The 22,081-nt window shown below is 37.0% G+C and overlaps 5 protein-coding genes across 11 annotated transcripts in view; 3 read left to right on the top strand and 2 right to left on the bottom strand.

Moving 5' to 3' along the window:
- Eif4g (eukaryotic translation initiation factor 4 gamma) overlaps window positions 1–5,001 on the top strand; it is a 41,056-nt gene extending 36,055 nt beyond the window's left edge. For all 5 annotated transcript variants that reach the window (XM_083055399.1, XM_083055400.1, XM_083055401.1 and 2 more), the window contains exons 19-24: window positions 143–222; window positions 437–663; window positions 1,881–2,024; window positions 2,099–2,174; window positions 2,389–2,538; window positions 2,703–5,001. In XM_083055399.1, the coding sequence (XP_082911525.1) occupies window positions 143–222; window positions 437–663; window positions 1,881–2,024; window positions 2,099–2,174; window positions 2,389–2,538; window positions 2,703–2,917 (892 nt within the window). In that variant the 3' untranslated portion in view covers window positions 2,918–5,001. The remainder of the gene's footprint in view (window positions 1–142; window positions 223–436; window positions 664–1,880; window positions 2,025–2,098; window positions 2,175–2,388; window positions 2,539–2,702) is intronic.
- A 1,195-nt stretch (window positions 5,002–6,196) lies between these two features.
- Window positions 6,197–10,839, bottom strand: LOC145946033 (uncharacterized). The gene is made up of 5 exons (XM_083055409.1): window positions 10,588–10,839; window positions 10,347–10,500; window positions 7,945–8,066; window positions 7,236–7,361; window positions 6,197–6,372 (listed from the first exon to the last, which is right to left on the bottom strand). The coding sequence occupies exons 1-5, from the start codon at window positions 10,837–10,839 to the stop codon at window positions 6,223–6,225; spliced, it is 804 nt and encodes a 267-aa protein (XP_082911535.1). The 3' UTR covers window positions 6,197–6,222.
- LOC145946030 (uncharacterized) lies at window positions 7,982–21,991 on the top strand. The gene is made up of 4 exons (XM_083055404.1): window positions 7,982–8,120; window positions 18,726–19,371; window positions 19,472–19,766; window positions 19,855–21,991. The coding sequence occupies exons 2-4, from the start codon at window positions 18,803–18,805 to the stop codon at window positions 20,326–20,328; spliced, it is 1,338 nt and encodes a 445-aa protein (XP_082911530.1). The 5' UTR covers window positions 7,982–8,120; window positions 18,726–18,802; the 3' UTR covers window positions 20,329–21,991.
- On the bottom strand, window positions 11,314–12,874 carry LOC145946031 (G patch domain-containing protein 11). 3 transcript variants are annotated; one of them, XM_083055405.1, is made up of 3 exons: window positions 12,644–12,874; window positions 12,013–12,280; window positions 11,314–11,847 (listed from the first exon to the last, which is right to left on the bottom strand). In XM_083055405.1, the coding sequence occupies exons 2-3, from the start codon at window positions 12,224–12,226 to the stop codon at window positions 11,315–11,317; spliced, it is 747 nt and encodes a 248-aa protein (XP_082911531.1). In that variant the 5' UTR covers window positions 12,227–12,280; window positions 12,644–12,874; the 3' UTR covers window position 11,314. The 3 variants fall into 3 exon arrangements, with proteins under 3 accessions (XP_082911531.1, XP_082911533.1, XP_082911532.1); XM_083055407.1 differs by having other exon boundaries at window positions 12,670–12,874; XM_083055406.1 differs by lacking the exon at window positions 12,644–12,874 and adding an exon at window positions 12,474–12,577.
- On the top strand, window positions 13,035–18,448 carry Slmap (Sarcolemma associated protein). The gene has a single exon (XM_083055403.1). It carries the CDS (start codon window positions 13,805–13,807, stop codon window positions 16,301–16,303), a length of 2,499 nt encoding a protein of 832 aa, XP_082911529.1. The 5' UTR covers window positions 13,035–13,804; the 3' UTR covers window positions 16,304–18,448.
- Window positions 21,992–22,081: the final 90 nt, after the last annotated feature.

Raw genomic sequence — 22,081 nt, 5'->3', positions numbered from 1 at the left:
TAAACGGAGTAAAGATACCTTTAAAAGATATCTTTGTGTTAGTTTGCCAAAAGGATACTGATGTTATTTTCACATAAAAATTTCATCGTATCGCATCAAGTGTTCTAACCCTCTTGTCAAATATAAATAAATTCTATTTCAGATTGGGAGAAGTATTGGAAATAGTTGACGATCTGGTCATTGACATACCGAAGATTTGGACGTACCTAGCGGAAATATTGTGTAAGTAAATATATGCACAATTTTTATCTCACTGCGCTGAGTGATATGATATATTCAAAGACAAATTTTTCTTTCGTGATGACGATTCATATCTTATACCATAGAAAAATGCCGTGCGGGTACTATAGCTCAACAGGCCTGAATTAGAAAAATATCGTAGTTTACTTGTGCTATTATAATCCAAGATTCACATATATAACAATTTGTGTTGCAGCGCATCCTATCCAAGACGAAGCTGTCTCATTATACGATATGAAGAGTGTATTTATAAGTTTGAAGAGTCAAGGCTTCGTAGGAAAATTCATCGGCGAGCTTCTGACGAAAGTGTCTCACAATAAGGGAGGCAGATGGGTCGCCGACAAATGGGATCAAGCTGGATTCAAACTCAGTAGCTTGATTAACCCAGACATAGAGGATGCAGAAAAGATCACCACGGAATACGTAAGTATTCCTCGGCGGTGATCGTTTTAAGCACAATTATACATAAAGTATACTTGTGTATGACATTTTTGTTTTTTGTATGTATGTATGTGTATATGTATGTATGTAAATATTGCTTTTCCTTTACCGCAATGTTCTTTCCTTCGCGTGTCTTCTCCCATAATATCGTTTTCCCATACTATCTTTGAACCCTGTCCTCTTTTACTCTTTTATTCCTGCAATTAGCTTTGATTAACACACAATCAAAGACCCACATATATATACAAATATTTACACATGCGCACATACACGACCACGAAATTATGTTACATACATACACACTTTTGCTTTTTTGTATAATCTTTTTTTATATGTTTTTTTTATATATATTTTATATTTGCTTTAATTATATTCATTTGTACATATCACACATTGCTTTTGTTTGTGCACAACATTTGTACATATCACACATTGCTTTTGCATATTTCTGCACAAATGCTAATTGATGTATATAAATTTGTAATATATATTTTCTTTTTGAGGCATGTATACATACACATAAGCCTCCAATATAAATAGCGCTTTATCTTTTTCTCTCATTGCCTCTCCTACTCCTCCTGCTTTCCCTAAAATATTTTTATATAGATTATTATTGCGTTATATGATGACTAATTTAACCAAGAACAAGACGAGAAGATCAGGAGACGAAAATTATATAGATTATTGTTGCGTTATATTATGATTAATTTAACCGAGAACTTGACGAGAAGATCAGGAGACGAAAACAAAATAGTACTTGAATTTGTACATATGCAACATTTGTTGCAACGAGCACATGTTAAATGGTATGAGACAGACTTAATACTAACGATCTAAAGGAGATTGTTTAACACTTTACTATATTTACTTTTCTATCCTCTCTCTTCCTTGCGTTTACTCTTTCATTTAGCTTTTATTTTGCATCTCCTTTTTTTCTGTTGGACAAATATAAAGTCAACCTGTCTTATTCGCTTAACTTACAGAACTTTTCTCCTATATGATTCTATTATTTCTATTCTATTTTTGTTCTAACTTCTATTCTTACTAATCACTTTCTTATCACCTTATCATCTGCACTAACTGTATGCGCATTCCTATGTAATATAAGTACATATGTCTTCATATATATTCCTTGCTTCTTTTTTCTTTTCCTAAAGATAATTTTTACTATTCTGATTAATTCTTTTGCCATTTTTTAGAATTTGGAGTTCCTAACTGGTGATTATAATAGTGCCAAAGGCTCCGTTACTACCGATCAACTCTCATTAGAAAAAGTTCAGGAAAATCTTACAAGACTTATGAAAGAAAATGCTTCTTTCGACGAAATTTGCAGTTGGATAACTGTAAGTAATATTCTCAAGTTGCGTCTTGTGTAACTGTTTGTCGACAAACTCCAGCAACCAATTTGTTGTTTCAGGCAAATGTTGGTAATAGAGATAAGGATCCCAAATTTATAAGACATTTAATGACTGCCATTTTAGAAACTACGTTAGGTACGTATTATAAAACATTATTTTTAAAAAATATTTACAAGTAATAGAAAGAAAATATGATGATACATTTTATGTGTGTAGAGTAAAGATATATATGAATTATCTTTGTGTTTCTAGCCAAAAGGATTCTGACGTAACTGTTAAAGACAATTGCTTTAAAAGTTTTTCTGACAACACTACTATTTTCTAAATCACATTTTTTGTTTGTTTGCAGAACGACATCATGGTACGTGGAAGCTAAATCTGGATACTTTTGCGAGTTTGCAAACTTTGATTCAGCGATTCGTAGATGCGAACGATTTGCTAGAATTGCAATGCCTTTATGCAATTCAAAGATATATTAAGAAAATCGAATTTCCACCCGGTATGTATATGAAAATACGCGCATGTATAATCAACGTTAACATTTTGTGTCATAAATTTTATACGCAATTGCATTAAATATATATACGCTTATTTTTTTATTCTATTATGGAAGTATACATGAAGAGAGTGTAAAATTAATGAGTCTTGTTATTCTAATTACAGGTACCCTTGTCCCCATTATGAATCGATTGTGGATGGACAATGTGATATCCAGTGAAGCGTTTCTGACGTGGCATAAAAAGACTCCGGAAGGAGCGGATGTCGAAGGTCATAGTGTTTCAATTGTCGCACTTACGTCGTTTTTCACAGACTTGCAAGAACCCGACGATAATTCTAGTGTCGAAGAATTATCAACTAGTGCGAATCAGGACTGTTGACGATATTGTGATCGATTACACTATCGTCTATTAAAAAGACTCAAATACGCGTTTCCTCGTTGAAAGAAAAAAAAAAAAAATACAACGCTCGAAATAAAATTGCAGTTGTTTAAAAAAAATTTTTTTTTAAAACAACGCTGAAACGCGTTTCCTAAAATATTGAAGAAAAGAAGAACGCGATATAATAAATAACAATGAAGTGACACACGTGAAAATGTATGTAATATAATCTATAACTCTTTACAACTCTCTACCACCAACTAGAGAGGAGTGAGAATGCTGACAAAAACAAACAGCTGTATATGAGATACGCGCGATATACATAATGAAGATAAAGTTTAACTATTAATTATTACAGAACTCTATATATGCAAAATAATTATTATATATAATTCTCAATAAAATGGTTCAAAGTTTAAATAAAGCAAAAAAATGGCTCGAAAAATAATTATCGTGTTTCTTATGTAAAATATCTCTGCAGCGAGGTAGGTCGATCGCTCAATAGAACCGGAATACGCGTCTTTTTTTTTTCCACGCTTGGAATCGGGAAGACTCAACGTTACTTCCAATATATTAATCCGCTATATCACGGCTCACACACAACCGAAGTGCTTGTTACACGATTTAGATAACAAATTGCAAATCGGGTTATGCAATCGAGTAGGTCAATTTTAAATGGATTAAAATTTGTGGAAAGTAAGGGAAAAGCAACTACCGAGATAACCAAGTCTGATACTGACAGCGACATGGTTCTTCCTATTATTGTAACAGAGAATACGATATATATATGTATATATATAAAATATATGTATATATATTTATATATATATATATGAATAATATATATGCATATATAAAATATATATACGTATAAAATAAAATTACTAATTTATATCTTTGCAAATAAGAACTTATAATGTATTATAAGAAAGGACAATCTCGTGAAACACGAGATGGAATAGAGCGAAAGGGATATATATTGCGGAATTAGGATCTGTAATCTAGAGAACACGTTTTGATGAAGTTATATAAAGAAGAAAAAAAAAACGAAAGATTACAAATGGTGTGCATATTAAGGTACTATTTTTTAACACTAGCTATTTATAATCACAGAGAGAGTGTGAGAGAGAGAGAGAGAAAGAGTGCGAGAGGAAGAGCGGAGCGCCATTTGGATGTATCCACGTGGTAAATGCTAAGCTGTAGCGAATTGTATAAAATTGTTATTAAACTGATTTGAGATACAGCGTCGTGTGAGCTCGCCTTTGTTTCGAACGTGATCGTAGATAGGAGAGACTGATTTTGAGAGCGTGTGTCGTGTGTGCGTGTACAGCTATCAAGGAATTACATTACGTTCGTCCGGCATCTTTATCGTTGTTAAGTGCCGACCATACGATTTATCGTACCTGTAAAAGGTAACTTAAACATTCGAAAGAAATACTGCGGACATTTTCGAGAGGATGGATAAACATAGAGATATACTCTTGCGAAAAAATATATATATATCGAGAGAAAGAAAGAAAGAGAGAACGAGTCTTTGCTTCGGTCTCCCCCGAGAAATCATCTATCAGAATTTTCGATTTCGACCATTTTTTTCGAAATACGAAAAACGTACAGACGGATCGATGGATACAGGCTTTATTGAAATTACTGGAACATACATATATATATATATATATATATATATATATATATATATATATATATATGTATGTAAATATATATTATATATATATATTAAATATATATATATATATTTAAGTATATTAATAGTCTGCAATGTTTCATAATTTATTCTGTCGATTCAAACGTACGAGTTACAGTGTTTCTCGTTATCTGTAACCACGTGTTTCCTTCACGTGCGTATCTTCCCTTCCTTTTTATTATGAAAACTCCGTTTTTGTTTCTTTCTTGCGGTAATCCTTTGAAACTCGTTGCAGATCCACAGAGTTCTTTCGGGCTAAGTAAAGGGATTTGCAGAAAAAAAAAGAGAAAATAGCGAATCGTAGATAGCGACTGCTCGTACTGAGCAAAAAAAAAAAAAAAAGAAAAAATTTCGGCGTTTTCAATTTGATTTTTTCCTTTTCTCGTAATCGAAGGGATTGGAAATATACGAAATGTATACGCGAGTATACATATTTATTATAGAACCTGCTACATACGAAGAACATACAGAGATTTGCGTGGCAAATAGCGAGTGCAGCAAAAGAGAAAGAGTAAGAAAAGCGTAAGATTTTGCGCGCGAGTAGTGTGTATACACGTGTGTGTGGTGCATCTTGTGAACCACAGATTTAAATGAAGTAATATACTAATTTATATTTATGAAAATAAATGCAAAACTCTGTTGAGAAAACGCAATGTGGGTAATAATTAATGGAGATTAATCGTAAATAAAAATCGTACGACACGCTAGAGAGACGAAAATTTCGACGCGGATTACAAGAGGACGGAGAAAATTACTGTCTTCCCAATATTTCGCATACAACACGCACGTACACAGGATATTTTAGATAGATAGGATACGATGCGACTGTATTCCTTGTCAAAAATTAAGCACTTTGGAAAGATTTCCGAAAATGCATCGTTTTCGAGAGATTTTTTTATTACCGTCACAAGAAATATCTTTAATCTATCTTTATTAACATCCTGTATATCGCTACACACGCACTCGAATACTGCATGTGTATCTTAGGGTCTAACAATAAGTATATATGTATAAATATTTATATGCGTGTATATATGTAGAGATCTTAGAATATGTATCAATATATGTTATATATATTGAAAAAATATATATATTCCAATATATGTATTATATATAATATTATAATATAATATATAATTAATAATATATATTAATATATATATATATATATATATATATATATATATAATATAATATTAATTTATATATATATATATTACATATAATGATATATGTTCTAAGGTAAAGATTTACATACATATACAATATATAAATAAAGATATCGCTGCATAAGAATTTGTGACACATTGCATAAATATTTCTTCTCTCGAGGACGCCTTTCGATGAGACGAGTGTAAAACTTGTTATGGAATCCAACGAGAGATACGGAATATTTTTCTCGCTTTTTTTTTTTTAATAAAGAGAAGCATTTTCATATATTCTTGCATACGAGGATTGTGTCACGCATATTACATATTGAAGTCTAGGTCGTAGAGTCTCGACCGCGTTTTTATTTAAATAAAACAAAAATAATATGCCATACAGCATAAGAGTTTGAAAGGACTTTCTTACCAATATTCAATAAGAAGAGAAGATATCGTATCTATTGTAAGCCGGAGGATCTTCTGAAGTGCGCGGACGTCGTAAAGGGACCCTCATCGGCGAATCCCGCGATTTCTTGAGGGATTATCGCATATTCCTCCACGCTGGTGCAAGGTCTGCACATACATTCCAGCGGTGCTTTGGTGATCACCTGGTGAACAACAGATACAGATAGAGACAGGTATAAATATACATTTGACATTTCGCGTTCAAGCTAAGTCGAATAAAAAAAAATCGTTTGCATTTCGCGATCCGATAATACTCGATTCCGAAAAAAGAATAAAAAATAATATTGATTAATTATTTAATCCTTGCCTTAGGATGGCTTCTGATTTACATCTTTGCGTTTTTACCTTTTTATCTTATTACATTACATCATTTTATACTAGAACACTTAGACATTACAATAAGTTTAGATCAATTAAATTTAAATCAAAATTAGAATTAAAATTTAAAAAATATAATTAAAATGTAATAAGATTATAATAAGATGCAAACATGCATTTGACATTTCGCGTTTTTACCTCCTTACATTATATCATTTTACATTACAACACTTTTATACTTTACAATAAGTATACATCAATTAAATTTAAATTAGAATTAAAATTAAAAAATATAATTAAAAAGTAATAAGATAATATCTATAACAAGAAATATTAAGAAAAATACTGTAATAAAATAAAATAAAATAATAAATATAATTTGTAAAACAAAAATAAAAAATAATAAAGAGAAGAACGAGGTTCGATTTCGAATTTGGCGCCAATTTTGCGGTCCGCGTTCCGCGTCCGCGTCCTGCTCGCCGATTGGACGATGGTCGATCGCGATACGAAAACAATATGGCCGCGCGAGACTCGCGGTTGTCGCGGAGGGCTTCGCTGCTGACTCGAGCGGACGGTCGGTGGAGGAGTGAGTGATCGCGTTTCGTTTGCACGCTGTTGTTTTTTACGACGATTTCGGCCGCTCCGGTCGACGCGACCGGATCGTTCGGCGAGAGCGAGAGGATCTCACCTTGCGGAACTTCTTCTCCCCTGGCTTCGCCCTCGGACAGAACAGGGACACACTAGCCTCTCTCTCGCCGCTCTCCTGACAACACATGCAGCTTCTCTCCATTTGCCACATCTTGGACCCGGACACCTGTGCGTGTCAACAAATCGAGCGCGTATCGTACGCGATATATGTATATATATATATATATATATATATTTATTTTACATTATACATTCTCTCTCCTCGCGTGTTATCCCGTTGCGTTAAATTGGAGAAAAGAAAAGAGAGGGAGAGAGAAAGAGAAGAAGATAACGGACTCTCTCTATCAAACGTCAAGCGTTAATTCTCGCGAGTTTATTATTTTATATCGGTTCGCAACGACTCTTGTTTATAGTCTTAAAAAGAAAAGAAAAAAATTTGTGTATATGTTTACGCGTTTTTTTGATGATCATGATAGCCGTTAAAATTTATAATAAATACGTTTTTTTGTGTAATTTACGAAAACACTTTGTACAAAATAACATGTCTCGCGGCATGTTTTGTAAGTTCAAATATTAACTGAATAATATGAACTTTGAGATTTAATTTTTAAGATTTACTTTGTTTTAGTAATATGGAACGGAGCTTATTTATCTATTGCACCATTGTTATTGTAATTTACAAAACTGCCATCTGAGATATATTATATTTTACGAGATTATATTTTAGTAATTTATTGTATTTCTCTTACCTGCAGATAACTGCTGCATCGTCCTCTGCATGCGTAACTGGGAATCGGCTTTGGAACACAACCTGGATATTGAAGGAAGTGTATCACACGGGTCGCCTGGCATTCATCGACTCCAACAATCGCTTCTGCTCTCCCATATAACAAGGACATCAGCAATCCATTGATCACTGTGCGCAGTAAGTAGATATAATGTATTATTATTATATATTTCACGTAACATACAATTGCGAGAAGGAGACAAACTGACAACATTAGTTGGAAAGTATATTCTCAAGATGTTAAGCTTATTCACCGAGGTAATGGAAGAGCTTGCTCCTTGAATGGTACATTGCCTTCCCTTCCTAGCACTTTACTGTGCTTGTAAGTCGTAGGTCGTAAGCTTTTATACACCATAGGTGGCCATGTTTTGCCCCTTCCTTGGGTCACTATATTTTAACAAGGGAAGGTCATCTATATATGTACATATACAAAAAAATATGTATAAGAAAATGTTCTTTAACGTATTTTCTGAATTTATACAGGGTGTCCCAGAATGATGGGGACTAAATTCGTGCGCAGATTCCTGGGATAATTTGGAGACGACTTTTCCTCAGCGAAAATGTCGAGGGAGGTCATTATTTTTTGCATGTTTCCAATTTTTGCCATCATGTATCTTTGTAACTAAGCCTTAAATTAAAATTCTATTAAAGTAAACTCTACCTGAAATTAACTGAAGAATGTGAATTTATTATTATTTTATTTCCACAAGGCTTCGTTTGCGAAAAACCCTTTATTTTCAATCGCTTATAACTCGAAAATTATTGGTGTCTCGACATTTTTGCTGAGGAAAAATCGTCTCCAAATGATCCCAGGAATCTGCACACGAATTTAGTCCCCATCATTCTGGGACACCCTGTATATTTAACAGTTAGTCTCTTTTTGCTACAATAATTGAATCTGACTTTTAAAAATTATAAACAATACATTTATGTATATAAAACAGAATTATATATTATTTTATGCTGCAAATATGATTTTAAGTTTTCTACAATTTGATTTAATAAGTACTAACATATAGCCTCTCAATTTTCAAAAATATTTTTAGATGTGTGATTTAAAATTTATATGAAAACTATAGTACATATTGTGTTAATATATACTTTACAATTATATTAAAACATCTTACAATATAATTAAGAAAAATGATTTTTCGCAAATTAAATTATCTTAATCATATATATATTAACTTATACGACAATATTATTTCTTTTTATAGACGAGGCACAGTATATAAAAGTCTTCAACAAAATTAAATTCATTCTTTTCATTTATGATAAAATATTTAACATAACTTTATTTTTCACAATTTAAGAATTCAATTTTTATAGCAAGATATTTAATTAATTAATTGCTTATGATAAGCAATCAAACATAAGACTTTCGTGCATATTTAATTTGGAAGAAAAACAAAAAAAAATAGAATAGCATATCTTTTCATTCTTTTATACATTTTGATTAGACTTTAGTACAGCAAACTTGTGTAGGATTTAAAAGTTACTATGATATTAAAAATTGAAAGCTTGATATGCAATCAAACTCGAAAAAACTCTCATTATAACAATTCTATGCAATTTAATGAAACTGATCATTCTTATAATGTGCATGTAAAGAATCTTACAGATAAAAGAAACTTCTTATCAAAAACTGAAACAATATTCTCTGTATTGACATCTAATTAAATCCCATCTTTTTTAATAATATTTCAAAAAGTTTAATATTAAATATATGAACCAAGAATCAACTCGAGATTTTAAAACTGTATTTTACCTGAGCTTAATTTAACAATATTCATTTGCATTAATTTCCTAAAAGCTTGAAATCAAAGTTTGTAAATGTTTTGTATATTAATATTTTTCTTAATGTGTGAGGAATTGTTTCTATTTTTGATAATATATATTTTATTACATAGCGAATAGTCGATAAGAGTAGGTAAAGAATTTTCAAGTGTGTGCGAAACAAGTATATCAAATTTTTATTTAAATGAATTATATTTACCTCATGGTATGTGCAGTTACATACATGTTATATGGATATATATTAATACCCACGAGAGAATACATTTAAAGGAAATTAATTTTTGAAATTGTATGATTATCATCGCAAATAAAAATGCATACATGCATGTATGCATTTATGCATACATGCAAATAATAGTTGCATAAATCTTCATACATTTGGGCTATAGATAGATTCACATTGCAAATATATCAGGGGAAAAAATGATTTCTTTATTGTGATTACAATATTTTCATCTTTTATCTATCTACCAGCGTAATTGTTACATAATAACTGTAATTAAATTTTTCACAAAATGTGTGTATAATATTTCCAATCGTGATGTCACTTTTATCACGCGAGATCGCCGCACTTGATGCATTTACATTCGGCGGGTTCTCGTATCTTGAGTTCCATGATCTCGTCTTCTATGCCTATCAGTTTGATCCCATCCGCGTCGTAACATTGATTCAGGATGACTAATCTTTCTTTCAAATAACTCTCCCGGCAGCAGTAGCACTCCTAGCGTTTACAAAAAAGATAATTACAATTTAATTCAACGTGTGATACATCTTACGTGTCTTTTTCTTAGATATCTCATCGACTTACTTTTGAAAAGCCCGTAGTGGTGACAACGCTTGGCTGTACTTGCGAATTACAAAATCCTTCGCATTTGGTAACCGATACATCACCGCTACAAGTCCTTCTCAGACGTCCTATCTCGTCGTATTCGTCCTTATTAATGCGCACTTCTGACTGGAGAGTCTCGCAGCTTTCGTCGTCAGCTATTTCAGTTATCTCGGCATCGTTGATCGTAGCATAAATCACGAGAATTAATAAGGACTTTGGGCTTACCAACATTATACGATATCGCTTTGTTAGATGCAAATCTAGTAAACAGACTCGCCGCAAAGGTTTCCGGGTGAAATGAGAGGGAACAAAATCAAACAGATGCTTTTATAGGTAATTTCCCACTTCCCGGTGTGTATGTACGTAAGAGGCAGGGATCACGAACGGATCCCCCGCTGCCTTAATAGTATACTTCAGCCGGGAAGTTGAAGGGGGTAACGACTCCCTTCTGCTTTTAGGGTTGGGCGATACTTTTCTCTCGCTCGAGACATTATTTTTTCAATATTTTGCATCGTACGGTTAATGGCTTTTTTATGTCTCGTCTACGTCCCGGTAAATTGACCACATTTAACGTGTAATTTATCTAAGTTCTTTCACGCAAGTGTATTATTGTATTACCTAGAAAATAATTGATCAGATTAAGGAATGTTTTTATTGATATCTTTTATTTTAAAGACAGCGTTACTGATAAAAATATCCTATATATTCAATGATCGTTTCTTGTATTTCCCGGACAATTGTCTCTTAAATCGTCTTCGTCGTTGAACTTTACTCCGCACCAAATGCAGTAAAAGTATGTCTTTCTTAAATATTTTGTAAGAATTTCAAGTTTTTCTAAATTGCTGAGCTGAGATTCTTCGTCGCTATCATCACTATCATCGTCAGTGTCGTCAGTTTCCTTTTCTTCTTTGCTCGCTTGTGGCCAAAACCACGATTCTTGAGGTTTTACATTTGCATTAGTATCCAATTCTTGACATACTTTTTGGCTCTTGTATACGTCAATCTTTTGTAGTTGTTCGGTTTTTTCTTGCGCTATTCTGCTACGAAAATCTCTCATATTCATATTATCTAATTTCACATTCGTGCTCTTGCGATCATGCGATTCTTTTTTTCTTAATGTCTTGCCTAGACCCTGTCTGTTTGTTTTAACTTCTACAGGAATTGGTTCGACTATTCCCGATTGAGACTTGCCTATGCCTTGACCAGGTTTATATCCCATCTTCATAAGCATTCCGAAACCTGGGGGAGACAAGAAATATAAATATTACACGTACAAAAATAATTTGTTTTAAATATTCTCATTGCATCAAGTGCATATTTGCTCTAATGTAATATGTATAATACATGTATGATATGATATATATCCATATAATACGTATGCAAAGTATAGATCTTTATACAGACCTTTATTTGTACTAGTAATAGCAGACGATAAGCCTTCCTCCCTTTTTTCTGCTTCAACTACTCGTATCGATTTATTTTGCTCCTTCATTTCGATTCTCTTTTTCAATAGTGCAAATTCTCTTCTATCAGAACGTCTGTGTATAAGACTCGATGAAGTATGCTTCTCGGAACCTTGTAAAAATTTATCAGACATGTAATCCTCGTCGTCTGACATTCTTCTTAGTGGAATTAATACTTAGTCGAAGAACACTAGTAATACTTTAAAACACTGAAAATAAAAATAATAGATTTTTATTAAGATTATAAGACTACAGTTCTTATATAGTAGTAAAGTGCAAAAGTGTCAATATTTCAGAGAATCTCTTAAAAAACTATTGATAATAGTTTGTATAATATTATAGAGAAATAATCTTTCTTCTTTTTATTAAAATAATAAATATTCTGCATGTGATATTACATACATTATATTTTGTGTTAGGTTATATTTCAATTTGACAAGCTATCTTGTTAAAAATCTTGATTGTACACTTTTCATTCTTTTTTTTTTTTTTTTTTTTATAAACAAAATTTCAAGTGCCATTAATTTTTACATCAATGTAACATAATTATATCACTGAAAAAAATAACATACATTGTTAAATATTTCTATTTACGTGCCAATTTCACTGTAATATTTTTTCACCCCTTGACGAATATTTTATCACAGATATACAACTTATATATTAAGTTTCATATAACGCGACTGTAAAAAGCGAGATGTTAATTGCACAAGCTTTTATTTTCTCGCTTTTGATCTTTTTACTCCAAACTCTTTTCCCGTTCACAATGCATTTACGTCGTACGCGAGGGATGTCGGTAAGGTAGGCATTCTCTCGCGTCATTTTCTCTCTCTCTCTCTCTCTCTCTCTCTCTCTCTCTCTCTCTCTCTCTCTCTCGGCTCACGGGCGCCTCCCGGAACCAGCGGAACGCGGAACTGGGGACGGCACGGTCCCGGAGTGTCGCAGAGGAACGCGAACCGTTGTATTTTCACGGGGGCCATACGTCGTCCGTGCGCGAGATTTTTCGTCCCCGATCAGCCCGAGATCCGGAGAGAGCGCCGTCGTCGCGAACTCGCGACTCGTCCCGGTTGTTCCTCGCGCGGCGCGTCGTCCCCGTAGCCGCGGCACCCCGGGGGCTCGTCGCGAGCCAACAGCTGGCGCGGATGAAGAAACGCCACGGGCGAGATTACGCGACAGCGTAACCAACACGTTCGACGTGTTCCGTCTTTCTCTCTCTCTCTGTCTCTCTTTCTCCGCGAGTGTCTTCGCGAAAGCCCCTGCATCCTCGGAGCGATCGTTCGACGACCAGGTTCGAGTCCGAGGACGTCGTTCGTCTTCGAGGACACGAGTCTGAGCATACTCGGATCTTTCCACGAGGAGATAAAGAAGAAGGGAGTGGTGACGGGCGGATTCGGAGTGAATCTTTATCGAAGACTGGTGATATCTTTGTATATCGAAGAAAACATGCCAAATACGGTGTCGTCGTCCGGCGCGAGGTCTCGAGGGATCGTCGCGTCGCGATCCCCTCGTGATCGTGTTTGAGAGACTCAGGTATTCGATTGTGAAAGGAAGATTTTGTACATTTAAAAGAGATCTTCCGCGGTGGGAGTGTCACATCTTGGAGTAATTTTCAGTTTTGTGTCGTCGTGGTCGTTGCTGCTGCTGCTGCCGTGCTGCCGGACAACGATTCGTTGGTTTGATCAAAACTTATCCTCGGACTCTCGCTTTGGAATATATCATTCACCTCGTCGGCTATGGTTGTAGCTAGCAGCGGTGTGTGGGTACAAAATGCCAGTTTGCCCGCTGAGCAGAACAATTCCAACCTGAGCCAGAACAATACGCAGAACAACAACAACAATAATAATAACAACAAAATGACTGCCAAAGGTGTTCTGATCTGTCGGGACAATTCCCATCCCTTCCAGGACCGTACGTTGACCCTGGATCAACCTGTCAAGATCGGTCGTTCGGTAGCCAGAGCAAGAGCCGCGCCGAATAACGCGATCTTCGATTGCAAAGTACTGTCCAGGAATCACGCACTGCTGTGGTACTCCTCCGGTAAGTTTTATCTGCAAGACACGTGCAGCAGCAATGGTACATTTGTCAATAATCAGAGACTCAGCGCCTCGGGGTTGGAGTCGACGCCCAAGGAGGTATGTTCCGGGGACATAGTGCAATTCGGAGTGGACGTTGTGGAAAGTACAAAGAAAGTTACCCATGGATGTATAGTCGCTACCTTAAAGTTGTATCTGCCGGATGGGAAAGAGGCCAAGGCCAGTCTCAGCACCTCGGTTAGTTTGCCCGCTGGGAATGTATCCCTCGAAGATCTTTATAAGCTTAATCAAGTGATGCAAGAGGCCTCGAGACGAGAGAAGGCCCTCTATTCTAAACTGGGTTACCTGCAACAGTTGGTGGAAAATACTCGTAAGGCTGCCAATCAATCGTGGAAAGCGCTCATCACGGAGGACCGTCTGTTGTCGTGGGTTATGACCGTTGAGAGCCAATTGGCGGTTTATTCGAAGAACTATACCGAGGACAAGATCAGGAACGAATTGGCGAAGCTTCAGGACGAGAAAGCGCAATATCAGAATGCCGCCAAGGAAGCGTTACAGAAGATACTGCAGGAGAAACTCGAGGTCACTCAGAGACTGGTGCAATTGGAGGGACGTCTGAACGAGACGGAGGAGGAATGTCAGAGTTTACACAATGTAGCCAAGTATACTCAAACGGAACTTCAGGAACTCAGCGCGAAATACGCGGAGACTCAGAAGAAGCTGCAAGAGACCACGAATAAACTCTTGGAGAGCGAGGAGAAGATGAAGGATACGCTGACGAGCGCGGAACAGGAGAAACGGGATCTCGCGAGACGTCTCGAAGATCAGTCGAGGGTCGAGAAGTACTTGCGGGCAAGATTGCGCGATTCCCGATTGGATTCCGTTAATATTTACAAGCAGATTACCGCCTTGAGAAATTACACGCAGACTCTGCAGGATATGAATTTGAAGCTGGAAGTGGGCGAGAATTTCGATTCCAAGTCCGACGAAGATCCTATAGAGGCTATAAACACTATTCTTAACAAATTGAATTCCATTCACGTCGACAACATCGATGTCAATCTCATAGATAGCGATATTAATCTTTATTTATCCAAGAGCGAGCAGGATAATCAAATCAATTCGCCGGACGCGGATCAAGTTGAGATCCGGGATATCTTTCAAGGTCAACGTAAGCAGCTCAAGTCCTCCGCCTTGTCCTTCATCAAAGATCAGCTGGACGATCTGCAGACGACAACCGACGACGGTCTCACGGAATACATCCTGCCACCGCCATCGTCCAGGAGGACCTTGGTCAACGGAAACCTGGACAGCAACGGCGACTCGGACACAAACTCGGAAGCGACCGACGACACGTGCAGTATTACGAACGACGACGCGAGCGAGAAGTCTGTTATAGAGAATAAGAAGGAGAAGCTGATGGAAGAAGAAGATGAAATGGATGTCTGGACGGAGAAAATGGAGGTCGAGCGGTGCAAAAGGAAGGTGAAGGTTCGATTCGCCAACGTCGAGAACGGTCAACAGTCGGAGGTGCCAACGGAACAAATTGCCAAAGACGACGACGACGACGACGACGTCGCGAAGATGGAAGAAACATCAGCGACCGAGGACAACATCAGCATCGTCGACGGGACGTCGACGAACGACAGACGCGACGAGAAGGATCACCGGCGAGAAGGGGACGACGACGAGGGGACGGCGAGAGGAAACGAGGCTCGCGTAGAGGAGGATTACATCAAGACCTTGAAGCCGGTCATGAAGAACGACGTGGCGATGCAGCAGCAGCAGGCTTATCTAGACTCCAGCAGGAGCTACGTGTTGCAGACGTTAATTGGCTCTTTAGACTCGTTAAGAGGCGAGGACAGCTACGAGGCGCAGCGGACGGTCAAGAGGGAGATGGAGGAGCTGAAGGATTGGCTGATCCGGGAGCCGAACGAGATCGTCGTCGACAAATTGCAGGAGCTGTATTATCGCGCGAAGAACGAGGCCCAGCGGATGCAGGAGGTCAACGAGGAGCTGGTTATAGTGAAGGAAAAGTACAACGCGTTCGTCGAGGAGAAAGCGGAGCTGTCGAAAAAATACATGTCCCTGAAGGCGCAGTGCGGTGATTTGTTAAGCGCGACTTACACCGTGCCGATACATTACGTGGCGCCTATCGCGATCATGCTGGTGTGGATGCTGCTGGAGAAAATATTCTAATCTCGCGTCTAGACACTTCATCTCTTTCTCTCTCTATCTCTCTCTCTCTTTGCGTCCAATATTCTTTTTCTCATACTGTGTATACCAGGTGTTAAAGGTTACCGCATCACTCGTTAATGGGATATTCCTGAGGGTATTCTTCCTCGACGAAAATGTCAAAGAGTGTCATCACTTTTTGCCATCGTATATTTATAATTGAGCTTTAAATTAAAGTTCTATCAATTTAAACTCGATCTGAAATTTATAACGACTGATAATAATAACTGAAGAATTATTTATAATAATAACAACTGAAGATTATAATAATTGATTATAACTTAAGAATTAGTAGTTCTGTTAATATTTCAATTCCAAAGTTTCTCTCTTTGCCAAATCTTTGATAATCACTTATAATTTGAAAATTAATTAATTGATGCCTCGACATTTTCACCTCAGGAATCTCTAATTAACGAACGATGCGATAACCTCACATTTCTTCATCTCCTCTCCTTTCTTTATTTGACTTTTTTTTTGTCTCTGTAATATCGGACGCAAAACTATAAAATTTCGTAAAAAGCTCGCACGTCGTCGTTCGCCATCGGGCAATAATGATCAATTAAATCAGCACAAGTATGCGTATATAAATTTTATTCTCGATGCAATTTAATGTTTTTTATACGAACAAACGCTAAGAATTGTACATATATACATATATAAATATTTGTTTAATTTCCCAGTCCGAGTCAAGGACAAGGATATATACAATAGGAAGTTTCTCTCGTCGCAAGGATGTTTTGTAAGCGAGCTTTGTATCGGCGTTACCACGCTTTACAGAGCAGGAGCAAGATCAAAGATCGGGAGGAAAGGAAGCATCGTCATTTGCCGGATAATAATTATGTATATCGGAAAACCAGAAGCTCGCGGACTCTGGAAATTACAAGTAGTTTAAGAGGGGGGGAAGACAAAAAAAAAATGTAGATACGATACCACGTAAAATGTTCAACATGCTGCCAAGCTGCTCCGAGTATCTTATCTCGTAATATGTGGCTCAAGTCCGATTCGCGATATCGTTGTATTTCGTTATATTTCGCTTTTGTTTGTTTATAAAATACGATTCTTGTTTTTTCTATGCGCGCGTATTAAAAAAAATAGATTAAAGATTAAGTATATCGTTTACTGCGAGCTTAACGAGAAGATACTGTGCGCACACATTTTTTTCCGATTATTTGTGAAATTTTTTCTCGTTCTATACATTTGTACAAAAATAATTGTAAAAAGCGGAATTCTCAATACTCGTTGATCGGGTTTGTCTGGTACGTTTTTTATTTCTTTTTTTTTTTTTTCTAATTCGGGAATGTGTACTTTTTTTGGTAAGAAAGCGAGAAGAGGAATCTTGATTATACCGCGTATATCAACATGCGTATATTATATGTTGATGATGAATCCCGGATGATCCGACTTTATTGTGCATAATGATATCTTTATCATCTCTCTCTCTCTCTCTTTTCTTTCTCCTTTCCGTAAATGGGTAGCGTTGACAATACAAAAGCATATCTATTCGAGCGACCTAATAAATGATAAGCGAGTGCGTTTACTTTTCTCGAAAAAAAAGGAAAGAAAAAAAAAACTTCTCCGCATTCAGTAGTAGACCGTTCTCTATCGATCCTACCTTGAGGAATGGCCTTGATATCATCATCCGCGTCTTAAGGCGAGAAAATTTCGCGATAATCGTAGTTTTCTAATCGATTCTTTTGATACGAACGCGTGACGCATAGAAAAAAGTAATAAAAACTGACAGTATTTTCTTAAATTCGTTAGTTTAGTTATAGAGAGTGTGCCATCAGCTCGCAGCGCGCGTCTATCTCTTCGATATTAAATAAGGAAAAATAACAAAATCGCGAAAGAACAAAGATCTACATGATACATATTTTTAAAAAAAATTTTTTTTCCAAGAAAGTTGCGAGCTTCGGTCGCTCGCTCGTTAGGCTCGATCTTAACTTCCTTGCATTATGTATCACGGATTTATCAAAGTAAATATGGTAAATAATAAATAAATAAAAGAATGCTGTACATAGTAATGTTGATATAATCTTACTACCGATGTAATAGTCGTATTATACGAAAAAAAGGGAAAATAAAGATAAAAGTTAACTTAATTCAAGCAAATTGAGAAAAATCTCGTCTTGTTATTCTCACAATATATCCCATATATCGTCTTAGTATTTCAGCTTAGAATGCTCTATAATGGAGAAAGCGTGTTTACGCGAATTGAAAGTAAATTAACGAGCAATTAACAGCTTATCTCTAGCGATTTCGTAAATACTTGTACGCAACTATAGAGGGAATTTGTCGCCGAGCGAGAATTAAAAAACGGTACGGCTTCTCTTTCAGGATATATAAATGCGCTAATAATATATATCTCTTTTTTCTCACCTTTGCTCAGGGTTCGCGCGAATTAGCCGTGCTTAGCCGCTTCCACTGATTGATCGAGGATACGGCGACGACCGCTATGCTTCATCGATGAGAAAGCTGAAGAAAAAGTCGGACGGCAACTCGGTGGGTCATCATCAGCAGGTGACCGGGATGGCGGGTGGATTAAACGCGAACTCGGACAACAATGCCCCGGACATCGCGAGTCGCATCTGCAGGGACTTCCTGAGGAACGTGTGTCATCGCGGGAAGCGTTGCAAGTACCTGCACGAGCGTTCCGAGGATGATCCGATGGAGGAGTACACCTTCTGCCACGATTACCAGAACGGCATGTGCAACTGGCCGGGATGCAAGTTCCTCCACTGCACGGAGAGCGAGGAGAAGCGTTTCCGAACGACCGGCGAGCTGCCGCCCCACGTCCTCAACAGATCCAAGATCGGTAACGGCGACAAGTCGGACTATCCCCTGTGCAAGGACTTTCTCAAGGGCAGCTGCCAGAGGGCCAACTGCAAGTTCAGGCATTGGAAGAAGGAGGAGCCGCAGCACAATCTGATCTCGCCCCCGCATCACAACGCGCCCAGGCCGCAGCACAATTTCAACGGCACCAGCAACGGCGGCGGCGCCGGTGGCGAGATTCGCAGATACGAGGAGGACAGAAAGTAAGCCGATCGATCCTTCCTCTTACGTTGAAAATGAAATTTTACATTTTGTTTTATTCATCATTCGCATATTCTTAATGATTTCTTCTTCTTTGTACAGTTTTCACTGGCAAATCGAAGAGCAGCACAACAACTTGGTCGCCAATAACGGCGGCTACAACACGTCGTCGCATCCAGCCGATTACATCGGACCGCCAGAGGCCAAGAGGCGGCTAATCTCGGGCGAGACGATAGTTCATTTCGACGCTTCTACGCTCGTGGGCCAGCAACACGCTACGCAACAGGTCACACCGAGTTACTATTATCCTGTGATACCGCGCAACGAGGCACGGGCGATCGTACTCGAAGATGAGAATGCATTGCTGAGGAAGAAAATAGAGGAATTGAAGAAACAGGTATACCAGATTCAAATGCACGAATATTGATTTTATTTCTGTCTACCTGTACTTCATTCCAACTCTCTCCCTCTCTTCTGCTCCTCAGGTCGGCGATTTGATGGCGACGAATGAATTTCTGTTGGATCAGAACGCTCAGTTGAGGATGTCGGGCAAGCGAACCGCGAACGTGACGGCGGTGACGGTGCCGGCGGTGACGATCACAAACACGGTGCCGCCGTCGCAGGCCCCGACGCCCCAGCAGATGGTGAACGCGGCCGTGGCCGCGGGCACCCTTCGGACAGTCACCGCCAGCGTGGCCACCGTTCCTGTGAGCATCGCTACCGTGACACCGGTCTCGATCGCGGCTGTCTCCATGGCGCCGGTCTCGATACCGCCGCCGATCGTCACCATGGCGCAGCAGACCATCACGATGAGCGGCTCCGTACCTCCCCAGGGTACCAATCAGCAGCCACCCAACCCGCAGCAGCCCACAAGCCTACCTCTGTCGATATCCGGCGCGACCGCGTCCCTCGTTTCTTATCCCATTATGTCTCAAGAACTTAGGCCTGTCTTGCAGTAAGTAGCGTCGCGGAAGAAGACGAGTCACACTTGTATTCTTCTGGCAAGATGTCGACGACATATGATATATATATATATATATATATACACCACCTACCTATTTGGCTATTAAAAATCTAACGCGCACCCATCTTCTGACTAAATCATATTTCTCTTGCAAGTCGAAAGTACAGAGGGAATGGAAGACAGAGAGAAAGAGAGATCAGTGGCTGTGGAATGACGCAGATATATCGTAGATGTAGCAAATAGAAACATTTGCGTTAATGTAATGTTCATTCTAAATTTCTCTTATTTACGCCAAGGTAGAACCTAAGGAAAACGGATTAGTTTAGTTTAAAATATTTTTTTTTTTATTAAAAATAAAATAAATTATATTTGGTAAAAAAATAGATTCTACCCTTTTGCCTTTTAATAATTATATTCGAATCTGCGTACAGATATTCTTATGGGATATATTTATCTTATATCCGTGTGGAAAGCTATAAAATATATTCTTTACCTTCTCTGTGAATAGTATTAGGAATATACAATTGATTATATAACATAATGATCGACGGCAATAACTGTCGGCGAATATGTATATCTAAAGTGTGTATAGTTGTAGAAATAGGAACGACAATCTATAATCACGACAATTAGTTACATCATGACATTATGCTCCTTTATATCTTCTTTTTCTCTACGCATTATATTATACATAATCTCATATTAATCTCGTTTTTCTATATGTGTATAAAGTTAAATTGAAATTCTATCGATGATAACAGTAACAGGTCATAGAATTGTCGAGAAAATTGTAAAATAAGCGGGCGTAAATAAGGAGAATGACTCATTTAGATTAATATGTTAACACAAGTACAAAGGAGAATAAATGTAGCATATTAAAAAAAAGATATATATCTACAAGAAGATTTACGTATCACACTTCTTCAAACTGTTTCACAGAATCTTAGTATGGTATTGCGGTACTAAAAGTACAATAAAAGTTTGTCTATTGGACGAGAACTGATTTCGAAGCTCTTGTCCGATTTATTTAGACGAAATATTCTTACATATTTCAAAAGCAAGAGAGTTATTCTCCTTGTTTATAGAATAAATTATATAAAATAATCTCTGCGCGTATAGTTTTTGCGTATTAATTAATAATGAATGTTATGTACACGATAATGTTTTGTACATGATGCTGTATTTCATGTTGCTCCTTTTTTTAGATTAATCGCAAGAAAAGTATATTTTATACTTCCGCTTTTAACATATATAAGCAAACGCTAATTACTCTTATAAAATAATACTTTAATTAAGTACTTATCGCTATACACATAGTCCTTATCTTACCAGTCTCTATAATTTACTTAAACAAGCAGCTTTCTGTTTTGCATATTAAGGTAAAAGCAATGAAAAATTTATAGCCCATATATACGAGCGTATCAAATCACATATAGGTATATATATGAAGGATGCGTGTTATAAACCAAATGGGCATAAATCTGATTTGAAGTCGCGTTATTAATCACGACTCTATACACTTGTATATATTTTGCGACAATTAGCATTTAAGAAATTGAGCACTATGTACTCGTGTATTTTATATATGCATACAAACATGTATGAATAATCTTTTACGTATAAATTTATGTTGAAAAGCACTTATAAAAAAGAAGAAAAGATTAACGTGATTTTTACTCTTGTATTCTTGCAATCGCGGAACTTGTATGCAAATAATGAAGTTACACTTTGAAATTTTCAGTTTCTCA

The sequence above is a fragment of the Prenolepis imparis genome, unplaced genomic scaffold (assembly GCF_030444845.1).
Source record: "Prenolepis imparis isolate NDT839.2.m4 unplaced genomic scaffold, iyPreImpa1.0 SCAF_15, whole genome shotgun sequence".
NCBI classification, from domain to species: domain Eukaryota; kingdom Metazoa; phylum Arthropoda; class Insecta; order Hymenoptera; family Formicidae; genus Prenolepis; species Prenolepis imparis.
This window is presented reverse-complemented; position numbering and strand designations above follow the sequence as displayed.

Excerpts from the sequence above, each read along its gene's own strand:
- LOC145946033 (XM_083055409.1), bottom strand. The coding sequence starts at position 10,839 with ATGTTGGTAAGCCCAAAGTCCTTATTAATTCTCGTGATTTATGCTACG. Across the intron at positions 8,067-10,346 it reads ATGTAAATGCATCAAGTGCG|CGATTGTTGGAGTCGATGAA; the intron begins GCGATCTCGCGT and ends GGAGAGCAGAAG. Across the intron at positions 6,373-7,235 it reads GGGAGAAGAAGTTCCGCAAG|GTGATCACCAAAGCACCGCT; the intron begins GTGAGATCCTCT and ends GTTGTTCACCAG.
- LOC145946031 (XM_083055405.1), bottom strand. The coding sequence starts at position 12,226 with ATGTCAGACGACGAGGATTACATGTCTGATAAATTTTTACAAGGTTCC. Across the intron at positions 11,848-12,012 it reads TATTACTAGTACAAATAAAG|GTTTCGGAATGCTTATGAAG; the intron begins GTCTGTATAAAG and ends TGTCTCCCCCAG.
- Slmap (XM_083055403.1), top strand. The coding sequence starts at position 13,805 with ATGGTTGTAGCTAGCAGCGGTGTGTGGGTACAAAATGCCAGTTTGCCC.
- LOC145946030 (XM_083055404.1), top strand. The coding sequence starts at position 18,803 with ATGAGAAAGCTGAAGAAAAAGTCGGACGGCAACTCGGTGGGTCATCAT. Across the intron at positions 19,372-19,471 it reads AGATACGAGGAGGACAGAAA|TTTTCACTGGCAAATCGAAG; the intron begins GTAAGCCGATCG and ends TTCTTTGTACAG. Across the intron at positions 19,767-19,854 it reads TAGAGGAATTGAAGAAACAG|GTCGGCGATTTGATGGCGAC; the intron begins GTATACCAGATT and ends TCTGCTCCTCAG.